Raw genomic sequence first — 25,283 nt, 5'->3', positions numbered from 1 at the left:
CATGCCAACATATTACCCCCAACTTAGAGTGCAAAATTAAAGCACATCAACTGCTTATGTGGGACATTATCAAAAGCTTTCTGAACATCCACATACACCACATCTACTGTGGCCTCAACTCCACTTTCCTTCCTACCCCCATACCCTTTGACTCTCTCGTCAATCACGAATCCATCTAACTCGACCTTAAAAGGTATTCAATGACCCTGCCTCCACTGCTCTGAGGAAGAGAGTTCCACGCACTCATGACCCTCTGAGAGAAAAAAATTCTCCTCTTCTCCTTATCAATTCTGCTAGTTATACCCTCAAAAAACTCTACTCGGTTTAGTAAACATAATTTATCTTGTATAAATCCATGTTGACTTTGTCTAATCCTGCTGATCTTTTCCAAGTATCCTGTTATCACATTGGGAGTATGTGGGAGTTGGTGCTTTGGTGGGGTTGTTGGGGGTGTAGTAGGGGTGTGAGTGGTAGTCATGGGCCTTGTGAGGGTTCGGGGGAGGTCAGTACAATAGTTATGCAGAAGTGGGGTAACTATTGCTGTAAGACACTTGGAACCATCTGAAGTTTGCAATTTGAATCGCATTTCTGGATGCTTCCCAGGGCAGGGCAATTGTCCATCGGAAGTTTGAACTTCCCAGGCAATTACCATGCAATCCTTACCTGGGAACTTCCAGGGTTGGGGTGGGGTGGGGAGGGTGTTGGAGGTTGGGGGGTGGAGGTGGTTCCCCAGTGTATCTTTTGGGCACACCCTCCCCTCTGCACCCCTGATATGCTGCCCTGGAGCTCGGAAGTTACGGGTCAATGTGAATTAATAAAATTAAAGAAGATACCAAACAAGAAAGCATCATTGATTCCAAAGAGGCAAAACAGAATCTACAAAATTTCTGAGTGAGTGGAACATTGGCAGATTTTAATATGAACAAGTGTCAAGTACTGCACACAGGAAGAAAAAAATGGGTAATACCTCCATCAGTATTATTGAAATTGCTAAAAGATGAAGTTGCAAATGATCAAGGTACAAATCAGACTCTACGCACACAGCAGGATTTACAGTAGAAAGAACACTGAACTGTGTAACCACAAAGTATTGTACAAATAGAGGCAGTCATATGCAAATTGTATAATGCTTCGGTCATACAATGTCTTGAGTGCTGTGTTCATTTCTAGTCACTGAAATGCAAGGACGATATTTAATACAGAGATGTAGTTTTATTTTCTTAGTAATTCTAATTAACATTTGTTACAAGAGTGAGGTTTATGTAATTATTAAGTTTTAGAACTATATCTGGTTTATGTATGTCTAACACCTGTGGACAAGAACAGCTGTTTCTAAGTTTACAAGATAAAGACCCAAATCTTCTAAGACCCAGAAAGCTATTATTGATCTTGGGTTATGCTCAAACCTAGCCCTTTGTTTCTAAGATGAAAAGCAATGGTGTTCAGAGATAGCTGATTAACATTTCTACTTGGATACAAGGTTAGTTTGTTTCCTATTGCAGTGGAGAGGAGGGTAGAGGAAGCCATTTTGAGATCAGATTACAGGCTTCCCTATAAACCCAGAAATATTACAGATTCGCAGTTGCAGTTTTTGGTCTCGAGTGACCTGCAGCTGACAGGGAGGGAGAGAACTCGAAGATAGATGTTGGTCAGGCAAGAGCACAACCATTAGGATGTGGCAAAATAAAAACAAAAATACTTGGAAAACCCAGCAGGTCTGGCAGCATCTGCGGAGAGGAGCACAGTTAACGTTTTGAGTCCGAATGACCCTTCAACAGAACTAAGTAAAAATAGGTGAAATATAAGCTGGTTTAAGAGGGGGTGGGACAAGTAGAGCTGGATAGAGGGCCAGTGATAGGTGGAGATAACCAAAATATGTCACAGACAAAAGGACAAAGAGGTGTTGAAGGTGGTGATATTATCTAAGGAATGTGCTAATTAAGGGTAGAAAGCAGGACAAGCAAGGTACAGATAGCCCTAGTGGGGGCGGGGTGAAGGAATCAAAAAAGGCTAAAAGGTAGAGATAAAACAATGGATGGAAATACATTTAAAAATAATGGAAGTAGGTGGGAAAAGAAAAATCTATATAAATTATTGGGAAAAAAAAGGGGGGGAATCGGAAAGGGGGTGGGGATGGAGAAGAGAGTTCATGATCTAAAATTCAACAATTTTAGATAATGAACTCCCTTCTCCATCCCCACCCCCTTTCCGATCCCCCCCTTTTTTTCCAATAATTTATATAGATTTTTCTTTTCCCACCTACTTCCATTATTTTTAAATGTATTTCCATCCATTGTTTTATCTCGACCTTTTAGCCTTTTTTGATTCCTTCACCCCACCCCACCCCCACTAGAGCTATCTGTACTTTGCTTGTCCTGCTTTCTACCCTTAATTAGCATATTCCTTAGATAATATCACCACCTTCAACACATCTTTGTCCTTTTGTCTGTGACATATTTTGGTTATCTCCACCTATCACTGGCCCTCTATCCAGCTCTACTTGTCCCACCCCCTCTTAAACCAGCTTATATTTCACCTCTCTTTTATTTTTACTTAGTTCTGTTGAAGGGTCATTCGGATTCAAAACGTTAACTGTGCTCCTCTCCACAGATGCTGCCAGACCTGCTGAGTTTTTCCAGCTATTTTTGTTTTTGTTTTGGATTTCCAGCATCTGCAGTTTTTTGCTTTTATATTAGGATGTGGCACATCATCGAATGTCTTTTGGAAATCCAAGTACACATCTACAGGTTCCCCTTTATTCACCTTGCTTGTTACTTCCTCAAAGAACAGTAATAAATTAGTCAAGCATGTTATCCCTTTCACAAACCAGGCCAAACTAGTGACTTATACAAATTCAACATAAACTCCTTGCTTTTGTATTCTATGCCCCTATTAATAAAGCCCAGGATACTGTCTGCTTTATTAACCACTCTCTCAACCTGCCCCGCCACCTTCAATGATTTATCCACATATACACACCCAGGTCCTTCTGCTTCTGCACCCCCTTTAGAGGGTGTACCCTTTATTTTATTTTGTCTCTCCTTGTTCTTCCTACCAAAATAAATCACTTCACCATATGCCATCCGTCTGCCCATTCCACCAGCTTCTTTGAAGTTTACAGTATCTTCCTCACAGTTCACAATGCTTCCTAATTTTGTATCATCCGCAAATTTGGAAAGAGTTCTTGTCTAGAGATTTTAGGAGATGCTTTGAAAAACCTACGATTGCCAATAAAGTACAAGAACAGAGAGTGTAGGAGAATAGCAGTATAAATATTTAGATATGAGGTTTGCAAAATGCTGCATATAATTTTTTTTCTCACTTATCTATAGAACTAATTCTTCCACTTAATTGGTAATTCATTGTATGTGAAGTGCTTTGAGATGTTTGAACATAAAAACCTAATAACAGGAGTACTAAGCCTTTAAGCCTGCTTTGTCATTTAATAATATCATAGCTGCTCTTCAACCTCAACTTCACTTGCTCACTTGATCCCCACATCCCATGATTCCTTTAGAGTCCAAATCTATCAATCTCAGCTTTGAATGTACTTAAATCCTTCCGTGGTAGAGAATTCCAAAGCTCCACAGCCTTCTGAGTGAAGTGCAAGTTTGGGAGATGGGGGAAATACTTATTTTCAGTGTTTACTTTAAGTCTGTGAAGCTATTAGTGCAGTTCCTGACAAATTTATGGATTGATAACTCGTACAGTGAAGGTAGTAAAATTAAGTTAAACATAGTATGTGTTAGATTTCTGTGATGCCAGTGCTGGAAGAGATGAATTGTAAGGACAGGTTGCATACACTTGGATTTATTCTCTTAAGTTTAGAGGTTGAGGGGCATCTAATCGAGGTGTTTAAAATTGTGACAAAGTCAGTAGGATACATAGAAACTCCAGAACAAGGACAGCATCTTAAAATTAGAGGCAGGCCATTTATGAGTGAAATTAGGAAACACTTTTTGACTCAGCCATATCAACACTGTGGTTACAACATTCACTGGATGAAGGTAGCTGCAATAACAGTCAAAATTCAATATTATCCAGGGCAAAGCACTTTGTCCCTGCTATTGAACTTGATATCCACCTTCCCTGTCACCATGAGCACTGTGGCTGCAGTAAGTACAATTTTCAGGATGCATTTTTAACAACTCACTAAGGTTACTTCAATGCACGTTCCTCCTTCTGCGACTTCTACCACAGAAAAACAGCAATATCATGAGAGAACTATCACAACCTAAATTCCACTCGAAGCCCTATGCCACTCTGACTTGGATATTGCTGCTCCCTTACTGTCATTGGATGAGTATCGTGGAATTCTGTACCTAGTGTCGCTGTGGCAGCAGTGTAACCAAAAGGATGGCACAGGTTTAAGGAGAAGGCCACGCTACATTTTCAGTACAACTAAGGATGGGCAATAAATGTGGCCTTGTCAGCATTATCCATATTCTGCAAAAGATTTTTAAAATTGCATGTTGTTTTTGAGAATTGTTTGTTTTTAAACCTTTTGCCTTTTTACACTATTTACAAAGATTTAAAATGCTGCAATATGTCATTTCTTCTGATGTGTAGGTTATTAATAGCAACGTTGAGATTAACGTAATTGGATAGCGCCTAGTAAGCTTCTAGGTAACTGTCACAAATAGTTGTGTGTAATTTAAGTGTATCATCTTCGCCTGTGATCTTAAGTGCACTTGAAGTGTTGACAGTGCCATTGAGTTTGATGTGGAAGAGGCTAAAGAGACATGAGTAGGGCATCTCTTGATTATCAAATAAATGCTTAGGGCTATAAAAAGACTCATTCATTCCAAACATTTGGCACATAATTCTCAATTCCAATGGGTTTAGAAAATTTAGGAGAGTTCTGATTTTACAGAACCTTTTAATGATATTTTAGAAAATATGCAAAGTATTCTGACCTCACTGAAATAAACTTGAGCTTCATTGGTTTAGGGAGAACATTTTTTTAAATTAAACAGATTTTTTTTTCTCAAATGCTCTGTTGCCTACCAAGGAAGCCATCATAAAATGTGGTTTGTGGTTCTCAAACACATAGAATGACAATGTTCAGTTAGCTGATATTTGCATTTTGGGTGGTTTTTTTAAAAGTCTATTTATGTTAAAAGAAAATATAGTAGTTACGTGTTTTTGGGAAACAGTTTTATACATTGAGAAGTACTTATGTTGAAACGATTATCTTCCCCATTGTTGAGCTCCACTGCGCAGTGGTGGGAAATAATCTGAAGTATTATACGTTTAGGAAATTCATGTGCTGAGTGACTGTGATCTTCCATTGCTTCAGTGGTATAGTAGTGTAGAAACCTACTAGGTCAGTTGAAATATCTTCTCAGATGTTTTAACTGGAAGAGAGCAAGTGGACTAGTCAGCTGTTCTTTTACTTGAAAACTTTCACCAGCAACTGGAGGCCAGTGAGCAGAACTCTTAATAAGTTTACATCTGTAAGCAGAGTACTTTGTTTAGGCTGGTTAGAGTGAACATTGCAGTTTCAGGCATTCACCTTTTGCCATTAAAAATTGTACCGGTGTCAAATCAGTGAAGCTACACTTTAAGGCTGCATTTGCATTTCAAGTTTATTGCTGACATAAAATACCTTCAACTTCATAATTGTGCTAAATTTGTATAGTATAATTTAAACCCAAGGTGACTTCAAAGCAGAGTAAGACCCCCTCTCTCAGGTATTTCATTCTACTTTGCCCTGCTGTCCCATCTGGCCTTGTCTCTAGATTTAGCCTGTATTTATACCGAAACTGTAGTGTCAGCGTGGTACAAAATTACCCTGCAGTGATATAGTTTAAGTGTAATATGCTTTAAGTCTACTGAAAGTACACTTTCTGAAATCATGCCATGATAATTCTGGTACAAATAGTTTGCAGCAATACAGAAGAATAATGTTTTGTACATCAAATATAGGTACACACTGATGTGATTAAGATGTAAATAAAACTAATCAGTGCCATATGCTTTGTGTTTTTTTGCATGCTGATTTGGCAAAATCATTTTAAAATGCCATCCCTTGCATTACATTAAAGTTGAATGTATTTAGGAGTAATGGCCATTTAAAAAACAACATGTTGTGTAACTTACAGGATTTCTATTTTTTGTTTTATTTTAATTCCGATTAATATTGCATTTGTGTTAGATATTTTGTTTCTCTCCTTTCAGCAAATGTCCAGAAGGTTCCGGCTACGTCAGCTGGAACCGCCAAAAAAAAAATGTAAATGTAAAGAATAGTCTTCTGGAAAAACAAGCCCTACTCTGTACTTTTATGTTCTAGAAGCTAAATGTTGGAAAATGTTTTCTGAATGAGTTCGTGAATTTAAAAAAATGTAATTTTACTTTTAAAAAGTTTTCAACAATTGTGGTTTAATTATGCGTTTATTTAATCACACTTCTGACATTTTTAATGCTTCCTTGTAGTTATTCAGTTGCAATCATAAAATATTGCTTTATTTTAGGAAAAGAACGAGTGTTCAATACTCCTCTCTGTGAACAAGGTATTGTGGGATTTGGAATTGGTGTAGCAGTTACAGGAGCCACAGCCATTGCAGAAATACAGTTTGCAGATTACATCTTTCCAGCCTTTGATCAGGTATGTAATTGCTATCACAAAGTGAATTACTGGATCCCTGTAGGTTGAGTAATTTCCTGTTTCAACACACCACATTTTAAAATCTATTAATGAGTTAACCATATTACTTTTTAAAGTGTGTTAAATAGACATTACCATAACTGCCATGCCCAGTAAAGGCATGTCATATTCATACATGTAAAGATGGACTGTATTCAGTATAGAATTTCCTGGAACTGCTATTTCTTTTAAAAATGGACGTTAAAAGGTTGCTAAGGTGGGTGGTGGGGTCAGGTGACTTTTGCATTTTCTGCACAAACTCAGAATGAGTTCAAGTCTCTGGAAAGTTCCTAATTGAATGACCATGGGTGGGGTGCCCTCCTTGAATGAAAATACCAAGATGGAACCATTTCTGGAATTTACACCTCCTATTTTTTGCAGACTTACCCAAAATCTATGGACCCTCCGACTCTCAGTCCCTGAGCTCGAAACTTAACAAAGAGAGCTGTAAAGAGACTGTTTGATCACAAGTAGGTGTGAATGGCCATCCCATACCCATTGTGTAGCAATGGCTTCTAACTTCAAATCATTCTGAGTGGACAGTAGGAGTATTAATCATGTAGTCACATGACTGAAACTGACTGCAGATAATGAATCTTATCCCAAGAACCAGAGAGAAACCAGCCAGTTTGCAAACAACACAGCAGCAGCAAAGGCAGAAACACCTAAGCCTTAAATGGAGACTGAGCATCATAAGATATTTAAGCCTCCTTCTTCTCAAGTCCACGAATACAGAAAACCAACCTCCTAGTAATACTACAAGCAACTAACTTGTGATTTGGTGAAAAATCCACCTCTTTGAAGGAATCCTACAATGACTTTGATATATGACTTTGATTACTGAATTCATCTAGCTACACTTCAAGAATGGAAAAGAACCTCTTCTTCACCAGGCCTGCACTGAGATGAGCCAATCACCTGGCTTACAAACTATTTTCTTTGTTTATAACTTGTAAAAGTGCACCACCCTCTTTATCTGCATTTTCCTTAAGAGGGTGTGTGTGTGGTGAGTAAGTGAGTGACATAGCGTTAGATTTTTAGGGTGAATGTGTGAATAAATAATATTTATTTAAATCCACTAAAAGTGCTTTTCCTATTCAAATTAACTGCACACTCGGGTTAAGAAACACCCACATCTTCCTTTTCAAAAATATACTGATTATGGAGAGTAAAGGAACAGGGATTTCAGTTCTCTGTCATCTCTAACAGTAACATTTAATGAAACTTGTCAATTCAGGTGACTTTCCAGCAGAATAATGAAACTGCTTGCTCGCAAACTGTGAACGTGTTGAGAAGGGACACTGGAAACCAGATTCTGGGATCAAATGGCAAAAAGTTATGCTCTGCCAAATTTATGAGTAAAAAAATATTCTATGAAAATTTTCTCCCTTTATTCAGTCATGCTTTCCCATTATACTTCTTGTGCTTTGGACCTACCTCTGTTCTTGACAATTTCCAACTGCTTGTATTTTGCTTAGAAATAATCATTCAAGATTCGGTCACTCTTTTGCTTTGGCTCCTCTCCATTTGATGCAACAGTTGAGGTCAATTAAAAAAAGAAAATACCCAGCAACTGCTATCTACCTGCTATAAGGTTTACTGCATTGACTTTTTTTAATGGGCATTACATTGTTTTCATTACATACTTTTCAGAATATTTTAGAACTCTCAGAATTGGCAGGCATAGTATGAGGCACAACCTAGCACAAGGCTGGTTCTCTTCTCTCTCTGGAAAAACACTTAAACAGCCACTAGCTGCCCATACTTAATTGCCCTTGAGAAGGTGGCGATGAGCTGCCACTTTGAACCACTGTGATACAGCTTCACCAGGGTGACACCTCATTTTTAGGTATACCTGGTGCTGCTGCTGACATGCCTTCCTGCACTCTTCGTTGAACTTTATTTACAGCTCCCCAACAAAGAGCACACGAGAGCGGCAGCTGTAAGATACTACACTCCCTCCCCACTTCAAAAAAACTTGTACCACTTTAATGTATATGTAAATAATTTCCCAGGTACAATATTTCTAAACCAATATCAACAATACTTGAACTTTAACAGAACAACAAAAATGCTGGACAAACTCAGCAGGTCTAACAGCATCTGTGGAGAGAAAGACAGGATTAACGTTTTGAGCCCATATGACTCTTCTTCAGAGCTGAACTTTAACACGTTGGGTTGCAAATTTGTTTTTACTGTAATCACATCCAAAACACGTACGGCCAATGCCACCAGAGTAATTCACATGTAAGAAAACCTTGTTTTTCCTTGACACTAGTTTATATTTAACAAAAACATCACCATTTAACAAGACATTATGAAGAGAACAATTTTTTTCCTGCTTTCTGCATACTTTTAATTAACCTAACTTGTTTCTTTCTGTTTCTACCTGGGTATCTTCTTCCATTTCCATTAGCTTGACTCTGCTCTATCAATATTTCTAACTTTGACTACTGTTTCCACTTAATGGTTAGGACTGTGACATTGATTAATTTGCCTTAATCAAAGACCCTGGCACACTTTGCCCTACCTGTGGATTCTGTGATGTCATCAAACTTTTAGTTTCTTTGTGACTTCCATTTTTTTTCTGACTTTCACACTGGACTGTAGGAGGAATTTGGACTATAGGAGGGTTATCATACTGTCCTTTTGTGTGATTTCCTTTTCCAAACAAATGATCTACAAGACACTGACGGAGTCCCTCTCCAGCTTTCACTTTAATCATATACTCCTCCTTCGAACTGCGGTGGTTTTTCACCTTGACCTCCTGACCAGCACTTAATCCTCTAAAATTCATGCCTTGTATATCATGACTCATCTTTACTTGGTCTTGCTTTTCTTTTACTTTGCTATTGATGTAATGCTTAAGCAAACTAAACCTTGTCCTAGGAACAAAACAAAAACAGAATTACCTGGAAAAACTCAGCAGGTCTGGCAGCATCGGTGGAGAAGAAATCAGTTAACGTTTCGAGTCCTCATGACCCTTCGGCAGAACTAGGAGCCTGTTTAAACACAAACTCATTAGGTGAACAACCTGTTGTAGACTGTGTGGTTATTCTGTAAGAGAACAGAAATTTGTCTAATGTGTGTCAAAGAGAAACATGGAAATTATTGCTTAGCTTGTCACTCAGCAAAAACTTCTGCTAAGACTTCATAATCAGTACACTTCTTTCTGCAGCACCATTTGATGTTGGGTGATACGGTGGGATTAGAGTGTGTTCGGCTCCGTTGATTTTCAGAAATTACTTGACACCAACACCCCTGGCAACCCGTAAATTGCAAACCAACTTTTCAAAACCTCAGTAGTTTTGGCAATTGTGGTATTGGGCATAGACTCAACACTTATCTGCTTGCTATAGCTATTGATCAAAATAAAGCACCCTTTCCCTTGCACTTGGAAGAAATCAACATGTACTTGTTTCCACGGTTTTCTTGCATTTGACTATTGAATGCAAGGAGCCTTGGTTGGATCGTTTCTCATTCTGCGACACGCTTCACAACTTTTCACCAATTCTTCAATATCTCCATCTACCTTCTTAATTGCCCCAGTTGTTTCTGATCCATTCAGCACTTTTGTCCTCCTTGCTCAAAGATCACTTTGTGCTCTCTTAGCACTTCCTCAATGTCAACTGTACTCCTACTTGTCGGTACTGTAAATAACTTGGCCCAGATTAAAAATATCACCTTAAACCAATTCCTTCCCATCAGGGAGACTTTGTTCTCTCCTACTACTGCCAATGGCAAGTAGGATGTATCATCCTATTTCACCCTAACACCGACTTGATCTAACACTGAATAATGTTTTTGGAATAATTAGAGAGTTTCACACCAGTTTTATGTAAGGGAATGTGATTTAGGGATTTTGTGTACTCTCCTAAAATAACAGACACTGCTTTAGCCTTATCAGTGATGAAAGTAAGTTGTGAATCTCTGACTTTCATTTCAACTGTGGGTACTGGAATTATATCTTCAGTCCTTTTACTTGGCTCTTCCATGTGCAGTTTTTCTTGCTCTCTCAGTGAATACAACTCTTGATCATCCTGCTTGATAACATCGACTCCTGTTTCCATATATCATTTGTGCATTCGAGGAATTTCAGGCTCTTGAACTAGCTTTAAATCTATCACAACTTTGACCTGTTGAGTAGCTATGACCTGGAGTTTTACCGCGACCGGGAGCATTATTGCTTACTCTACTTTTGCATGCTGTCTGGACGTGACCGATTTTCCCACAGGCAGAGCACTTTGAATGGAAATGTTGGCATCTAGATGGTTGGTGGCCACCAAGGCAACAGTAACAGTTAAATTTCTGACTCTGAGACTGTGAACTTAGTGGCATGGCCTCGATCCTGCTGAAACCTGGTGAACCTCCCCAATTAACTCAGAAAAAGAACTCCCTTGCAATCTGCAAGTATCGTTTTCTGCCATTTTCATAACCGTGGCCCATCTCAGGCTTCCTTCCATGTCAGTTTATTGTCTTTACTCAAAAGCTTATCCTAGATTTTATTGTTCTTAAGATTGCCTATGGAAGTGTTTCCAAGGTTGTTTTCTAAGTTCACGCCATACCCACAGTGATGAGAGATCTTTAACATGAGAATGTAATCTGCAATGGTCTCACGAGGCAACTGACTCCTTTGACGGAATACAACTTTCAGTGCAATTTCATTCTTAGTCATGCCATTATAAGTCCAGAATCTCATTAATCTCAGCATTTTCCATAGTACTTGGGTCTCGCAGGCAACACTGGTTAGATACTACATCAAAAGCATCTGGCCCCATCATGGTGAGGAAAATATTTGCTTTATCCTCATCTTTTATTATATTCACTTCCATCTAAATTTGAAAACTTCAATCATAATTACACCAGTCCTTTTTTTTTTGTAGGATTGAATTCCCCCACTGCCCCAACTATGACTTCAGTGCCATTTTTCCCATTCAATGATGTACCATGCTGATTCACTGGGCTGTACGTGGACACATGTAAAGGAGCAGTCTTTTGAACTGCTGAAACCACCTCAAAATCAATTTTAGGAGTTTGAAAAAGTGTTACAATACTCGTTAGTCCTCAATTTGTGTCACAATGCTCTTTAGTCCTCAATTTCTCAAATGAAATGTAAGAAAAATTCCATCCCAGCTTTGTTGCCATCTTTCTGTTGTGAACTACATTGAGAAAAACTTATCATGTGGACTCACTGCAACCAGCGATTGCTGAACGAACTTGATTTACACCACCACAACAGAGAGGGCAGCAGAGAAGCAGCTATAATGTACAACAATAATGAAGCCATCGATCCCATGGTAAACATATCATGAACTTGTGTGTGTAAAAATAAAAACTAGTGATCTCAGTTTTGAAAATGTTTATTTTTCTAGCACCCACAGTTGCGGAGCAAGTTCCAGCTTTCCACTGTGTGGAAAATGTAGGATTGAAATCCCCTGCAACTGGGAAATTTATGGAACATAATTTCAAACACACGGACATTTTGACCTCCTGACTGGAACTAGAAATTTCAAAAAAGATAAACTGCAGTCAGCAGTACAGGGCTGGGCAGCAAGGGATTAATTTGGACATTTAGTGAAAACACAATGACTTATCAAAGCGTTTGGACATTGAATAACGCGATCAAGAAAGCCTGATTACCCAACACAATGGCACAAAGGACATATCATCAACACAATACACTCAAGGAATTATTCAACCACCATAGACGATAATAGTGCAACAGGGGTCATTCAAACCCTAATTAACTTTGGAGCCAGGTGCTGTTACTGTGCTGTTACTGTGCCACCTCAAACAGCAGGAGAATTGCTCATACAATGAGAACTGATGATATTCGCCTGGATAAAAACAAAAAACTACTGCGCATGCTGGAAATCCAAAACAAAAACAAAATTACCTGGAAAAACTCAGCAGGTCTGGCAGCATCGGTGGAGAAGAAAAGAGTCGACGTTTCGAGTCCTCATGACCCTTCAGCAGAACTGAGTGAAGTTAGGAGAGGGGTGAAATATAAGCTGGTTTAAGGTTGGGGGTGGGGGGAGAGAAGTTGTGGGGGTGGGGGGGGTGTTGGTTGTAGGGACAAGCAAGCAGTGATACAGATGATCAAAAGATGTTACAGACAAAGGAACAGGGAGGTGTTAAAGGTGGTGATATTATCTAAGAGAATGTGCTAATTAAGAATGGATGGTAGGACACTCAAGGTACAGCTCTAGTGGGGGTGGGGTGGAAAGACTGACAGGGTATTGTAGTTATAGATGTAAAAATAATGGAAATAGGTGGGAAAAGAAAAATCTATATAAATTATTGGAAAAAACAAAAGGAAGGGGGGAAGAAATGGGGGTGGGGATGGGGGAGGGAGTTTAAGATCTAAAGTTGTTGAATTCAATATTCAGCCCGGAAGGCTGTAAAGTGCCTAGTCGGAAGATGAGGTGCTGTTCCTCCAGTTTGCGTTGGGCTTCACTGGAACAATGCAGCAAGCCGAGGACAGACATGTGGGCAAGAGAGCAGGGTGGAGTGTTAAAATGGCAAGCGACAGGGAGGTTTGGGTCTTTCTTGCGGACAGACCGCAGGTGTTCTGCAAAGCGGTCACCCAGTTTGCGTTTGGTGCCATAGGTGGGGGTTGAGGAGTAGGGGGTGATGGAGGAGTGGACCAGGGTGTCCCAGAGGGAACGATCCCTACGGAATGCTGCCGGGGGGGTGAAGGGAAGATGTGTTTGGGGTGGCATCATGCTGGAGTTGGTGGAAATGGCAGAGGATGATCCTTTGAATGCGGAAGCTGGTGGGGTGATAAGTGAGGACAAGGGGGACCCTATCATGTTTCTGGGAGGGAGAAGGAGGTGTGAGGGCGGATGCGCGGGAGATGGGCTGGACACGGTTGAGGGCCCTGTCAACAACCACCTTGGGTGGAAAACCTTGGTTAAGGAAGAATGAGGACACGTCAGAGGAACTGTTTTTGAAGGTAGTATCATCAGAACAGATGCGACGGAGGCGAAGGAACTGAGAGAATGGGATGGAGTCCTTACAGGAAGTGGGGTGGCACCTCCCCATGCCCACGCAGAAGATGCAACACCTGCCCCTTCACTTCCTCTCTCCTCACCGTCCAAGGGCCCAAACACTCCTTTCAAGTGAAGCAGCATTTCACTTGCATTTCCTCTAACTTAGTCTACTGCATTCGTTGCTCCCAATACGGTCTCCTCTACATTGGAGAGACCAAACGCAAACTGGGTGACCGCTTTGCAGAACACCTGCGGTCTCTCCGCAAGAAAGACCCAAACCTCCCTGTCGCTTGCCATTTTAACACTCCACCCTGTTCTCTTGCCCACATGTCTGTCCTCGGCTTGCTGCATTGTTCCAGTGAAGCCCAACGCAAACTGGAGGAACAGCACCTCATCTTCCGACTAGGCACTTTACAGCCTTCTGGGCTGAATATTGAATTCAACAACTTTAGATCTTAAACTCCCTCCCCCATCCCCACCCCCATTTCTTCCCCCTCCCTTTTGTTTTTGTCAATAATTTATATAGATTTTTCTTTTCCCATTATTTTTACATCTATAACTATAATACCCTGTCAGTCTTTCCACCCCACCCCCACTAGAGCTGTACTTTGAGTGTCCTGCCATCCATTCCTAATTAGCACATTCTCTTAGATAATATCACCACCTTTAACACCTCCCTGTTCCTTTGTCTGTAACATCTTTTGATCATCTATATCACTGCTTGCTTGTCCCTACAACCAACCACCCCCCCCCCCCCCCCCCCCCCCCGACCTTAAACCAGCTTATATTTCACCCCTCTCCTAACTTCACTCAGTTCTGCTGAAGGGTCATGAGGACTCGAAACGTCGACTCTTTTCTTCTCCGCCGATGCTGCCAGACCTGCTGAATATTCGCCTGGATACATTTGCCATGGAAAACCTTGTATTGTTTCAACCAGCAGCACCTGATCACATTTGTTTGGACTTGTGTGGAATCAACTGATGGACATGGAACAACAAGAAATATGTTTTGACATGTCTGAGTTAAATTATTATAAAAGCAGAGCAGATCTGAGCATCTGGGGCTGTAGTCAAGAAGGAGGTTCAGGAAGGGTCAACCTGGCTCGCGGACCTACAGTTTTCGCTGGAAAGACCAGCCGTGTTGGGGATTGTAAGTGTTTTCAGCCATGTCGTGGTGACACTGGCCTTAAGTATTTGGGCTGCAGAGGGAAGAAAGGTTGAATTTGATCACCTTGACTCAGGCCTACAATCAACACCAGACAGACGAGCTGTGTTGGGGGATTGTAAGTTTCAGCCAAATCGTAATAATATTGGTCTGAGGTTTTGTGAAGGTTTGGGGCGAAATCCTGGTGGGTTTTTTTTGCCGGTACCTTGTAACTTATTTCAGCCATATCTTGATATTGGCCTGAGGGGTTTTTTTCCCTTAAGGTTTCAGGACAGGACGTGGTTTTTAGCCTGTGTTTTTGTAAGATTTAACCGAGTCGTGGTGACTTCGTGTCGGGCACTGGGAATAGGTTGTTTAAATTTTAGGTTTTGTACTGTGTGGTTGTGGGTGATTCAATAAAGCAATTGTGAATTATCAGAAGAAACTTGTCTTGCTGGTCATTTTGTTCAAACCACACACTTTTGAATCTGGCGTCACGAACTTGAGTGTGGGGAGGGTCTCTGTGGGGGGGGGGGTGTGGGGGATCCCCTACCAAAAAGTGCTTTCTGGTTTCATCCCTAAACATCCTGGTTTTAATTTTAAAATTTGACACTTTGTTCAAGAATCCCTCACCAGAGGAAATAGTTTATTTGGATCATCCCCATTTGAAATCATTTATCATTTTAGGCTCTATGATCAGATCATCCCTCAACCTTCTAAACTCTAGGAAATACAATCAAGTTAATGTGGCCTGCCCTCATAATTTAACCCTTTTTAAGATTTTGTATCATTCTGGTGAATCCATCCTTAATTTCCAATGCATCTTCCCTTAGGTTCAATGCCTAACATTATTTTACCCTGATTCCAAATCTGGTTTAGGAACATAGTTAAGCATTGTCACCTTGTAGATTGCTTTTCTGCAATGACTTGACATTTTAAGTACCAATTCACTAAAACCTCTGATCTATCTCAATCTTTTCTTTAACAATTTATATAACATTCATAGAGTATGTATTTTTTTCTAACATGCTGTACATACAGGGTGGTATGTGACTTGAAGAGGAACACGGACATGGTTGCATTCCCATGCATTTGTTTTGCCCCTGTTTTGTAGACTTGTATTCTATCTAACCTAATTTGTAGCATAGGAATTGCTAGATGAAAAAAGGCCAAGGTCCACCTAGTTTGCCTTTTACCATTCTGGTGTTCATGTGATAAAATGATAATTGAGTTTTTGACTAATTTTAGCAATCAATTTCTATGAATTAATCTATTACAGACTTGTATATAACACAAGGAACAACATAATGGTGGAAAGCTTTGGGAACCATAGGTCCACAGTTACCATTTGCTCTCAAGCGTGCTACTCTTGCCATATGTCATGTGTCAAACTATTCATATACTGTATTTCAAAATGGTATTTTCTGAGCGAAACCTATCAACACTTCTCCCATTCTCTCCCCTAGTCTTTTCTTCTATATTTATTATTCCATGAAACAGTAGCACAATGGTGCAGAAATTGGGCAATGGTCATTTCTAATAACTAATATTTTTGTAATGTGCTCATAAAAATTAAAATCTACTTTAGGTTACCTTTTATTTTACCTCTGCCTTTTTGTTTCTCTCATAGGGAATCAAGGGCTTTCACCCAACGTAATTTGTAAATTGCTCAACATTCTGCATTGAATCTTTCAGCTATTTCAGTGTGGGAAGACTCCTGTTTCCGTATTGCACATGTATAAATAGGAATGCATTCTAGAGAAGATTTACTATGGTATTGAAACTGAACTATAATTTTCACTTTGTTCTGATATTTTATTTTCAGATTGTTAATGAAGCTGCTAAGTATCGCTATCGCTCTGGGAACTTATTTGACTGTGGAAGTTTAACAATTCGAGCACCTTGGGGATGTGTTGGTCATGGATCGCTCTATCATTCTCAGAGTCCTGAGGCTTTCTTTTCCCATATTCCTGGAGTTAAGGTGAGCATTCCAGGACAACTTAATTTTCATTTTTGTAAATTAGCTGGTTGAAATAAGTTTTCGCTATTTCATCTTATAGATGCAGACCCATAGCACAAAACAATGCTCAATTTTAGAAGAGTATGGAGAAATGGAGTTTGTTGGAGTGGGAATGACGAATGTACACTGGTTCTGTTGAGGATTTAGTTCATGGTATAATCCTGAAATAAGTACAGATGATTTTCTTTGCTTCTAGGTGGGCTACTCCTGACCTTTAGAGGGTTTGATGCTTGCACTGTGTAGCCACAATGTAGTTCTAGAATTTTGACTCTGTGATGTTGAAGATAAAGCAGTATATTTCCAAGTCAGGGTGGTATGTGACTTGGAGAGGAACACGGAGATGGTTGCATTCCCATGCATCTGCTATTCTTGTTCTTTAGGAGGTAGAAGTCCTAGGCTTGGGAGATGCTGTTGAAAAAGCCTCAGCAAGTTGCTGCAGCACATCTTGTAGATGGTACACAGTGTAGACAGGATGCACCAGTGTTGGAGGGAGGGAATGTTTAAGGTGGCGAATAGGGTGCTAATCAAGCGGGCTGCTTTGATGGTGTTGAGTTTATTGAATGTTGTTGGAGTTTCACTCATCCAGGCAAGTGGAGAATATTCCATCAGACTCCTGACTTGTGCCTTTGTAGATGGTAGAAACACATTAAGAAGTAGGTGAGATATTCGCTGCAGTATACCTAGCCTCTGACCTGCTTTTATAACAGCAATATTTATGTGGTTGGTTCAGTTAAGTTTCTGCTCAATAATGATCCCCAGAATGTTGATGGTGGAGGATTCAGAGAAGGTAATCCTGCTGAATGTCAAAGGGGGATGGTTAGATTCTCTCTTGTTGGAGATGGTCATTAGCTGGCACCACTGTGGTACAAATGTTACTTGCCATATACCAGCCCAAGCCTGAATGCTGTCCAGGTCATCCTGCATGTGGGCATGGACTGCTTTGTTATCTGAGCAACTATGAATGGAATTGAACAATATGCAATCATCCTAATTTCCCATTCCCATTTCAGACCCAGTGGAGGAGGGAAGGTTATTGATGAAGCAGCTGAAAATGGTTGCATCTAGGACACTGCCCTGAAGTACACCTACTGTGATTTCCTCAGGCAGAGGTGATTGACTTGCAACAACTGCAACCATCTTTGGTGCTAGATATCACACCAGCCAGTGGAGAACTTTCCCTCTTATTCCACTTTTACTGGGGCTCCTTAATGCCATGCTTGATGAAATGCTAATATACTTTCAAGGGCAGTGACCCTCCCCTCACCCGGAATTTTACTCTTGTGTCTATGTTTAAACCAAGGCTGTAATAAGTCCTGGAGCCAACTGGTCCTGAAAGAACCCAAACTGCGCATCGATAATCAAATTATTGTCAGTAATTGCCACTTGATAGCACAGTTGATGATACCTTGCATTGTTTTACTTATGATCGAGAGTAGGCTGATTGGGTGGTAGTTGACAGGATTGGATTTGAGCTTTTCGCGGAGGAAACATACCTGGGCAATTTTTCACTTTGCCAGGTAGATGCCAATGTTTTACTGGAATAGCTTGTTGAGAAACTTGGAGTGTGAGTCTTCAGCACTAGAGCTGGGATGCTGTCAAGGCTTTTTGCTATATCGAGTGCGCTCAGCTTGTTTTTGATATTACATGGAGTGAATCGAATTGGCTGAAGACTGGTATTTATGATTGTGGGGACCACAGGAGGAGGGCAGAGATGGATCATCTACTGGCACTTATTGCTGAAGATTGTTGTGAATGCTTCAGCCTTGTATTTTGCACCCATGCTGGGCTCTGCCACAATTGAGGATAGGGATGCTCAGGGAGCTGCCTTCTCCCATTAGGTTTCTAATTGTCCATATTATGTGTTAACTGTCATATAATGCTGATATAGGACGATTGTTTCAGAACAGTATAAGTCCTAGAGCGAAGCATTATTAGTAGCATAGCAATTAAGTTTTCTGGTTTCATGTGAACTCAACAATAATTGACAGAGGGTGTCTAGGTAATGTTGGCGTAGTGTTGGGTAAGGTGTGGGGAATGTGGCGAAGACATCTCGGTGCATTGACCCTTTTTTAAAATGAGGGAAATATATTTCCAGTGTAACATTTTGTAATGAAAATGTTAAGATATAAAACTTAACAACCCAACTTGCAGTTAATGACAGTGAAGACCAGGTTTTTTGCTGGGTCTCTAAATTGATTCTGGGATTGGAACCCTTCACATTTTCCTTGTAGATGCAGTGAAAAAAAGATGCAAGCATCAATATTCTTACACTGGGATCTAAAATAAGCTTTTTGGCTGATTTATGCTTTGATGGTGTAATTGTTTTGACACTAAAAAGCTTTTGACCCTATATATTTAAAACAGTAACAAAATGCATGCATCTGATGTTCAGGTTGCATGGGTCAGAATTTAATTCAAGCATTGCATGGTGGAAAGATGCAAGGGCATGGATCAAGTGCTAAAGAAGCTGCTGTTATTTTTAAAACCAATTTCTAAGTTTCTATCTTTTAGTGCACATGCAAAAATCCCATTCAGTACTTCTTGACACTCTTAATTACTGGCACCTCTGACTTCTGTCATAGCTGATTTGGGCAGTTTACCATACAGTATTTGTTAGATACTTTACTGTTTGACTAATTGCTAAATATCTCTCAGATTCTAACTGATTATGGATGTCTGTGTATATAATGCAAGTGTTAAGATGCAACCTAGGGATAGCAAACAGGACAAAAAATTGGCACATGCTCATTTTCCAGATAGCAACTTCCAACATAGTGCAATTGGATATTTTAACACTGATGACAATGTTGGTAAAATTTCTAAATCCCTTCTAATATAGCAAGATCTGCTGTGCATCCTAAATAGAAATGCTTAACTAATTTGTATCACATGTTTGAAACGCTGCAGATGATGTACTGTCGTTTCCTTTCTCCTATCTACCCACCCATTTCCATAGAAATTAAAAGTAAATAGTTGTCATCAGAAATTGCAATGTGAAAAGTATAAGCAGAAAAAAGAGTACCGGTCCTCCTATAAACTGATTTTTCTTTGGATAGCAGTGGAATAAATTTTATTAGAACCTGTAACTTCCACTGTAAACTGCGAAGACAAGAGGAGTCAAGATGTAAAATTAATTGTATGTTAAAGTTGCTTGAGCGGGGGGAAATGGAAATAAAACTTACTAACTGAGAAGGGAAAATAACTTGTAAAACTTGAGTAAGCTTGAATGTATTACCACCTAGAATGGGCATGCGAAATGGTATCTAGACATGTAGAAGTGCCATCTAGCAATGGAGGATTGGAAAACAAGCTATGGTAAATGTAAAACTGTACAAATGTTCAAATTTAAAGACAATTCCGGGTGCTATTGCCTGGTTTGATTCATGTGTGACATGATAGTGACTCAGAAAGTAAATGTTACAAACAACTGCATAACTGGATGCAAGACTTTTAACATAGGAACCTAGGATGATCCCCCATAATGCATATGGTAAAACACAGATTACGGGCTTTTTCTTGCTTCTCTTTGTGTTAATGTTTCTCTCTGTTCTCTTTTGTGTGGGAGATGGTGAGATGTGGCAAGGAAAGGGGTCACCATTAGCTGCAGGCTGCATTTAGAGTGGGTTTGTGGATCAATTGTGACCACCACAGATCCCTTTCACTCCCTCCTCTAATCACTTGTGCTTTCCCATTGATCTCATCTGTTCTATCCTCTTCTCCCAAAATTCCAATTAAAACTCTTAACAAAAAAAAGTTTTGCGTATAAAAGGCATGACTAAAACACTTGCCATTCTTTTTGAAGTTTTCAAAATTCTAGAATTTATTGGTCGAATTAAAATAGGTTAAAGTTTGAATTCGGCTGAGTCTTATTTTGGGGCATCTGCCATGCACAGCAGTAAAGTGCATCTTTTTGTGACCTGTCTTCTTTATTGGCATGCTCGGAACAGGTCAAATGTAACCCTGAGGGATTGCTGATCAGATTTCAATATCTTGGATGAAAACAGGAAATGCTGGAAATATTTAACAGATCTGGCAGCCTGTGTGAAGAGAGAAACCAAGTTAATGCTTCAGGTCTGTAAACTTTCATCAGAACTGGCAAAGACTTGAAGCATTAACTCTGTTTTTCTCACTCCACAGATGCTATCAGACTTGTTGAGTATTTACAGCATTTTCTATTTTTATTTCAGATTTTCAGCACCTGCAATATTTAGCTGATAAATCTTGGAGCTCAGTCTTTATTTCCAATCCACAACCAATTACAATCCTTTTTGCAGCAACATTTAAAAAAAAAAATTACCTGCTCAGGTAGAAGCAATAGTTCAAACGGTTCTTTTGTGTGAAATTCTCCTGATGTAATGGCCAATATTTTTGCTCAAACAAAACACTACAACAGATTATCAGGTCATTAATCCAAATGATAAGGTGCTCTGCAGTCCTGCCACATCCAGTTGTGAATGGTGGTGCACAATTAAACAACTCACTGGAGGAGGAGGCTCCACAAATATCCCCATCCTCAATGATGGAGGAGCCCAACACATCATTGCAAAACATAAGGCTGAAGCATTCTCACAATCTTCAGCCAGAAGTGCCGAGTGGATGATCCATCTCGGCTTATTCCGGAGGTCCACAGCATCACAGTTGCCAGTCTTCAAATTAGGTTCACTCCACGTGTTATCAAGAATGGCTGAAGGAACTGGATACTGCAAAGGCTATGGGCTCTGAAAATATTCTGGCAATAGTACTGAAGACGTGCTCCAGAACTTGCTGCGTCCCTAGCCAAACTCTTCCAGTACAACTATAACACTGGCATCTACCTGGCAATATGGAAAATTGCCCAGGTGTGCCCTGTACACAAAAAGCAGCTCAAATCCAACCTGGCCAATTACCGCCCCACAGGTCTACTATCAATCATTGGTAAAGTAATGGAAGTGGTCATCAACAGTGATTAGCAATAGCCTGTTCAATGACGCTCAGTTTGGGTTCCGCCAGGGTGACCCAGCTTCTGACCTCTTTACAGCCTTGGTTCAAACATGGACAACAAGGGCTGAACTCGAGGTGAGGTGAGAGTGACTGCCCTTGACATCAAGGCAGCATTTGACTGAGTGGGGCATCCAGGAGCCCTAGCAAAACTGGAATCAATGGGAATCAGGAGGAAAACTCTACACTAGGTTGGAGTCATACCTAGCACAAAGGAAGATGATTGTGGTTTTGGAGGTCAATCATCTCAGCTCGAGGACAACACTGCAAGTGTTCCTTAGGCTAGTGTCCTAGGCCCAACCATCTTCAGCTGCTTCCTCAATGACCTTCCTTCCATCATAAGGTCAGAAGTGGGGATGTTCACTGATGATTGCACAATCTTCAGCACCATTCGCGACTCCTCAGATACTGAAGCAGTCCATGTCCAAATGCAGCAAGACCTGGACAATATCCAGGCTTGGGCTGACAAGTGGCAAGTAACATTCACGCCACACAAGTGCCCGGCAATGACCATCTCTAACAATCTCAATCCTTCGCCCCTTGACTTTCAATGGGATTACCATTGCAGAAACCCCCACTATCAACTTCCAATGGGTTACCATTGACCAGAAACTGAACTGGACTAACATATAAATACTGTGGCTACATGAGCAAGTCAGAGACGAGGAATCCTGTGACGAGTAACTCGCCTCCTGACTACTCAAAGCTTGTCCACTATCTACAAGGCACAAATCAGGAGTGTAATGGAATACTCTCCACTTGCCTGGATGGGCGCAGCTCCAACAGCACTCAAGAAGCTTGACATCGTTCAGGACAAAGCAGCTCACTTGATTGGCACCCTTCCACAAACATTCATTCCCTCAACCACCGCTGAACATTGGCAGCAGTGTGTACCACCAACAAGATGCACTGCCGGAACTCAACAAGGCTCCTCAGGCAGCATCTTCCAAACCCCTGACCACCAGCATCTAGAAGGACAAGGGCAGCAGATGAATGGGAACACTACCACCTGGAAGTTCCCCTCCAAGCCACTCACCATCCTGACTTGAAAATGTATCACCATTCCTTCAATGTTGCTGGGTCAAAGTCCTGGAACTCCCTCTCTAACAGCACTGTGGGTATACCTACACCACAGGGACTGCAGTGGTTCAATAAAGCAGCTCACCACCACCACCTCAAGGGCAATTAGGGATGGGAAAGGAATGCTGGCCTAGCCAGCGATGCCCATATCCTGTAAATGAACTAAACTGCTGATCATCCAACTTCCCCCTCTTGGTCCCCATGTTAGCTGATATTGTAAATTGTGTTCTCTGTTCAGTTTTTGTCCCTGTCTCCTTGAATTCTGCTGTCAACACCCCTCTCAAAAAAATCAGTTCTTGACCCCACTGACCTTGCAAACACTGTTCCTTCTCCAAAGTCCTTGACCATGTTGTCTCCTCCCAAATCCATACCCATCTTTCTCGAAATTCCATGTTTGAATCTCTCTAATCAGGTTTTCGCCCTGCAGTACTAAAGCAGCTCTTATTATAGTCACAAATGACACCCTTTGTGACTGTGACAAAGATATATTTTTCCTTCTTGTTCTTTTTGACCTGTATGTAGCCATTTACATGGTTGACCACACCATCCTCCTCCAATGCCTCTGTGCTGGCGCCCAGGTGGGCGGTACTGCTGTCAGCTGGTTCCATTCTTATCTGTTTAATCACAACCAGAGTATCACTTGCAATGGTTTTTCTTCCTGCCCCTGTACTGTTAGCTCTGCTGGCCCCAAGGATCTATCCTTGGCCTCTACCTATTTCTCCATCTACATTCTTCCGCGAAGTGATCCGAAATCACAGTACTACTTTTTGTCTGGTGCTGATGACACCCAGCTGTACCTCAACATCACCCCTCTCAACTCCTCCACTGTTGCTAAATTATCAAACTGCTTATCCGACACCCAGTACTGATGAGCAGAAATTTCCTCCAGTTAAATATTGGTAAGACTGAAACCATTGATTTTGGTCACTGCTCCAAACTCTGTTCCTTAGCCACTGACTCCATCTCTCTTTCTCTCTGGCAACCTCTGTTCACAACCTTGGTGTCACATTTGAGTCTGAAATGAGCTTGTAGAGTAGACTCATAAAATGATTTTTAAAAATTCTTTCACAGGATGCGGGCCTCACTGACTCAAGATTTAGCCCATTGAGTCTATGCTGACTCTCTATACAGCAACCCAATCAGTCCCATTCCCCACTCTATCACCGTAGTCCTGTAAGGTTATTTTGTATAAGTGCTCACCCAGTTTCCTTTTGGAATCATTTATTGCCTCCACTTCCACCACCTTTTTGGTAGCAAATTCCAGGTCATTACCACTTGTGGTGTAAAAGAAAGTTCTTCCTCACATCCCCTCTTGCATCTCTTGCCGAAAACTTTAAACTTGTGTCCCCTAATCCTTGCACCATCAGCTAATGGGAGCAACTTTTCTTTGTCTAGCTTATCGAAACCTGTTATAATCTTGTGCACCTCTATCAGATCTCTCTGGAGAACAATTCCAGCTTCTCTTACCTAACCTTGCTAAAATCCCTCATCCCTGCAACCATTCTGATAAATATCCTCTGCACCCTCTCAAGGACCCTCACATTTCTTAAAGCATGCTAACCAGAATTGGATGCAATACTCTAGTTGTGCCATAATCAGAGCTTTATAAAGGTTCAGCATAACTTTGCCGACTTTTGTATGCAATACCTCTATTTATGAAGCCCAGGACCCCATATGCCTTGCTAACTGTTTTCTCAATATGCCTTGCCACCTTCAAAGATCTTTGCACATGAATCTCCACGTCCTTTTGTCCCGGTACAATTTTTAGAACTATGCTATTTAGTCTAAATTGCTTCTCCCTATTCCATCTGCCCAAATTCATCACTCACACATCTCTGCAATAATAATTTTCTCAGTACCTGGTGATTGTAGTTTTCAGTTCCTCTGTCCCTTTCACCTCTTGATTCACAATTATTACTGGGATGTCATTTGTATCCTCTACAGTGAAGGCAGATGCAAAATACCTGTTCAATTCGTCTGCTATTTCCATATTTTCCATTATTAATTCCCCAGACACACACTCTAGAGGTCCAATGCTCCCTTTACTATTTCTTTTCCTTTTTTAAACACCCATAGAAGCTCTTACTATCAGTTTTTATATCTCTAGCTAGCTTTCTATCAGACTCGAATTTCTCCCTCCTTATTAACCTTGTAGCCATTCTTTGCTGTTATTTTATAACCTGTCCAATCTTCTGATTTTTTTTTTCTGACCAAAAAAGTCAATTTTCTGACCAATCTTGAGACCACGTCTAGAGCACTGTATACAGTTTTGGTCTCCTTATTTAAGAAAATCCATAAATGTATAAGAAGCAAGGTGGTGAGGTTATCTTATGAGGGAAGATTGACCAGGTTGAGCCTATTTCAGGGCTTAGAAGACTGAGAGGTGATCTTGAAACAAACAAGATCTCGAAGAGACTTGACAGAG

At 40.6% G+C, this 25,283-nt stretch overlaps 1 protein-coding gene across 3 annotated transcripts in view; it reads left to right on the top strand.

Annotated features, from left to right (window-relative positions):
* bckdhb (branched chain keto acid dehydrogenase E1 subunit beta) overlaps positions 1–25,283 on the top strand; it is a 370,867-nt gene that overhangs the window by 50,127 nt on the left and 295,457 nt on the right. For all 3 annotated transcript variants that reach the window (XR_013576645.1, XM_078542455.1, XM_078542456.1), the window contains 2 exons: positions 6,474–6,607; positions 16,607–16,762. Coding sequence is in view for 2 of the 3 variants with exons in the window: in XM_078542455.1 (XP_078398581.1) it covers positions 6,474–6,607; positions 16,607–16,762 (290 nt within the window). In the remaining variant the exon portion in view is untranslated. The remainder of the gene's footprint in view (positions 1–6,473; positions 6,608–16,606; positions 16,763–25,283) is intronic.

This window comes from Cetorhinus maximus, chromosome 5, assembly GCF_964194155.1.
Source record: "Cetorhinus maximus chromosome 5, sCetMax3.hap1.1, whole genome shotgun sequence".
In the NCBI taxonomy this organism is placed as follows: Eukaryota; Metazoa; Chordata; class Chondrichthyes; order Lamniformes; family Cetorhinidae; genus Cetorhinus; species Cetorhinus maximus.
This window is presented reverse-complemented; position numbering and strand designations above follow the sequence as displayed.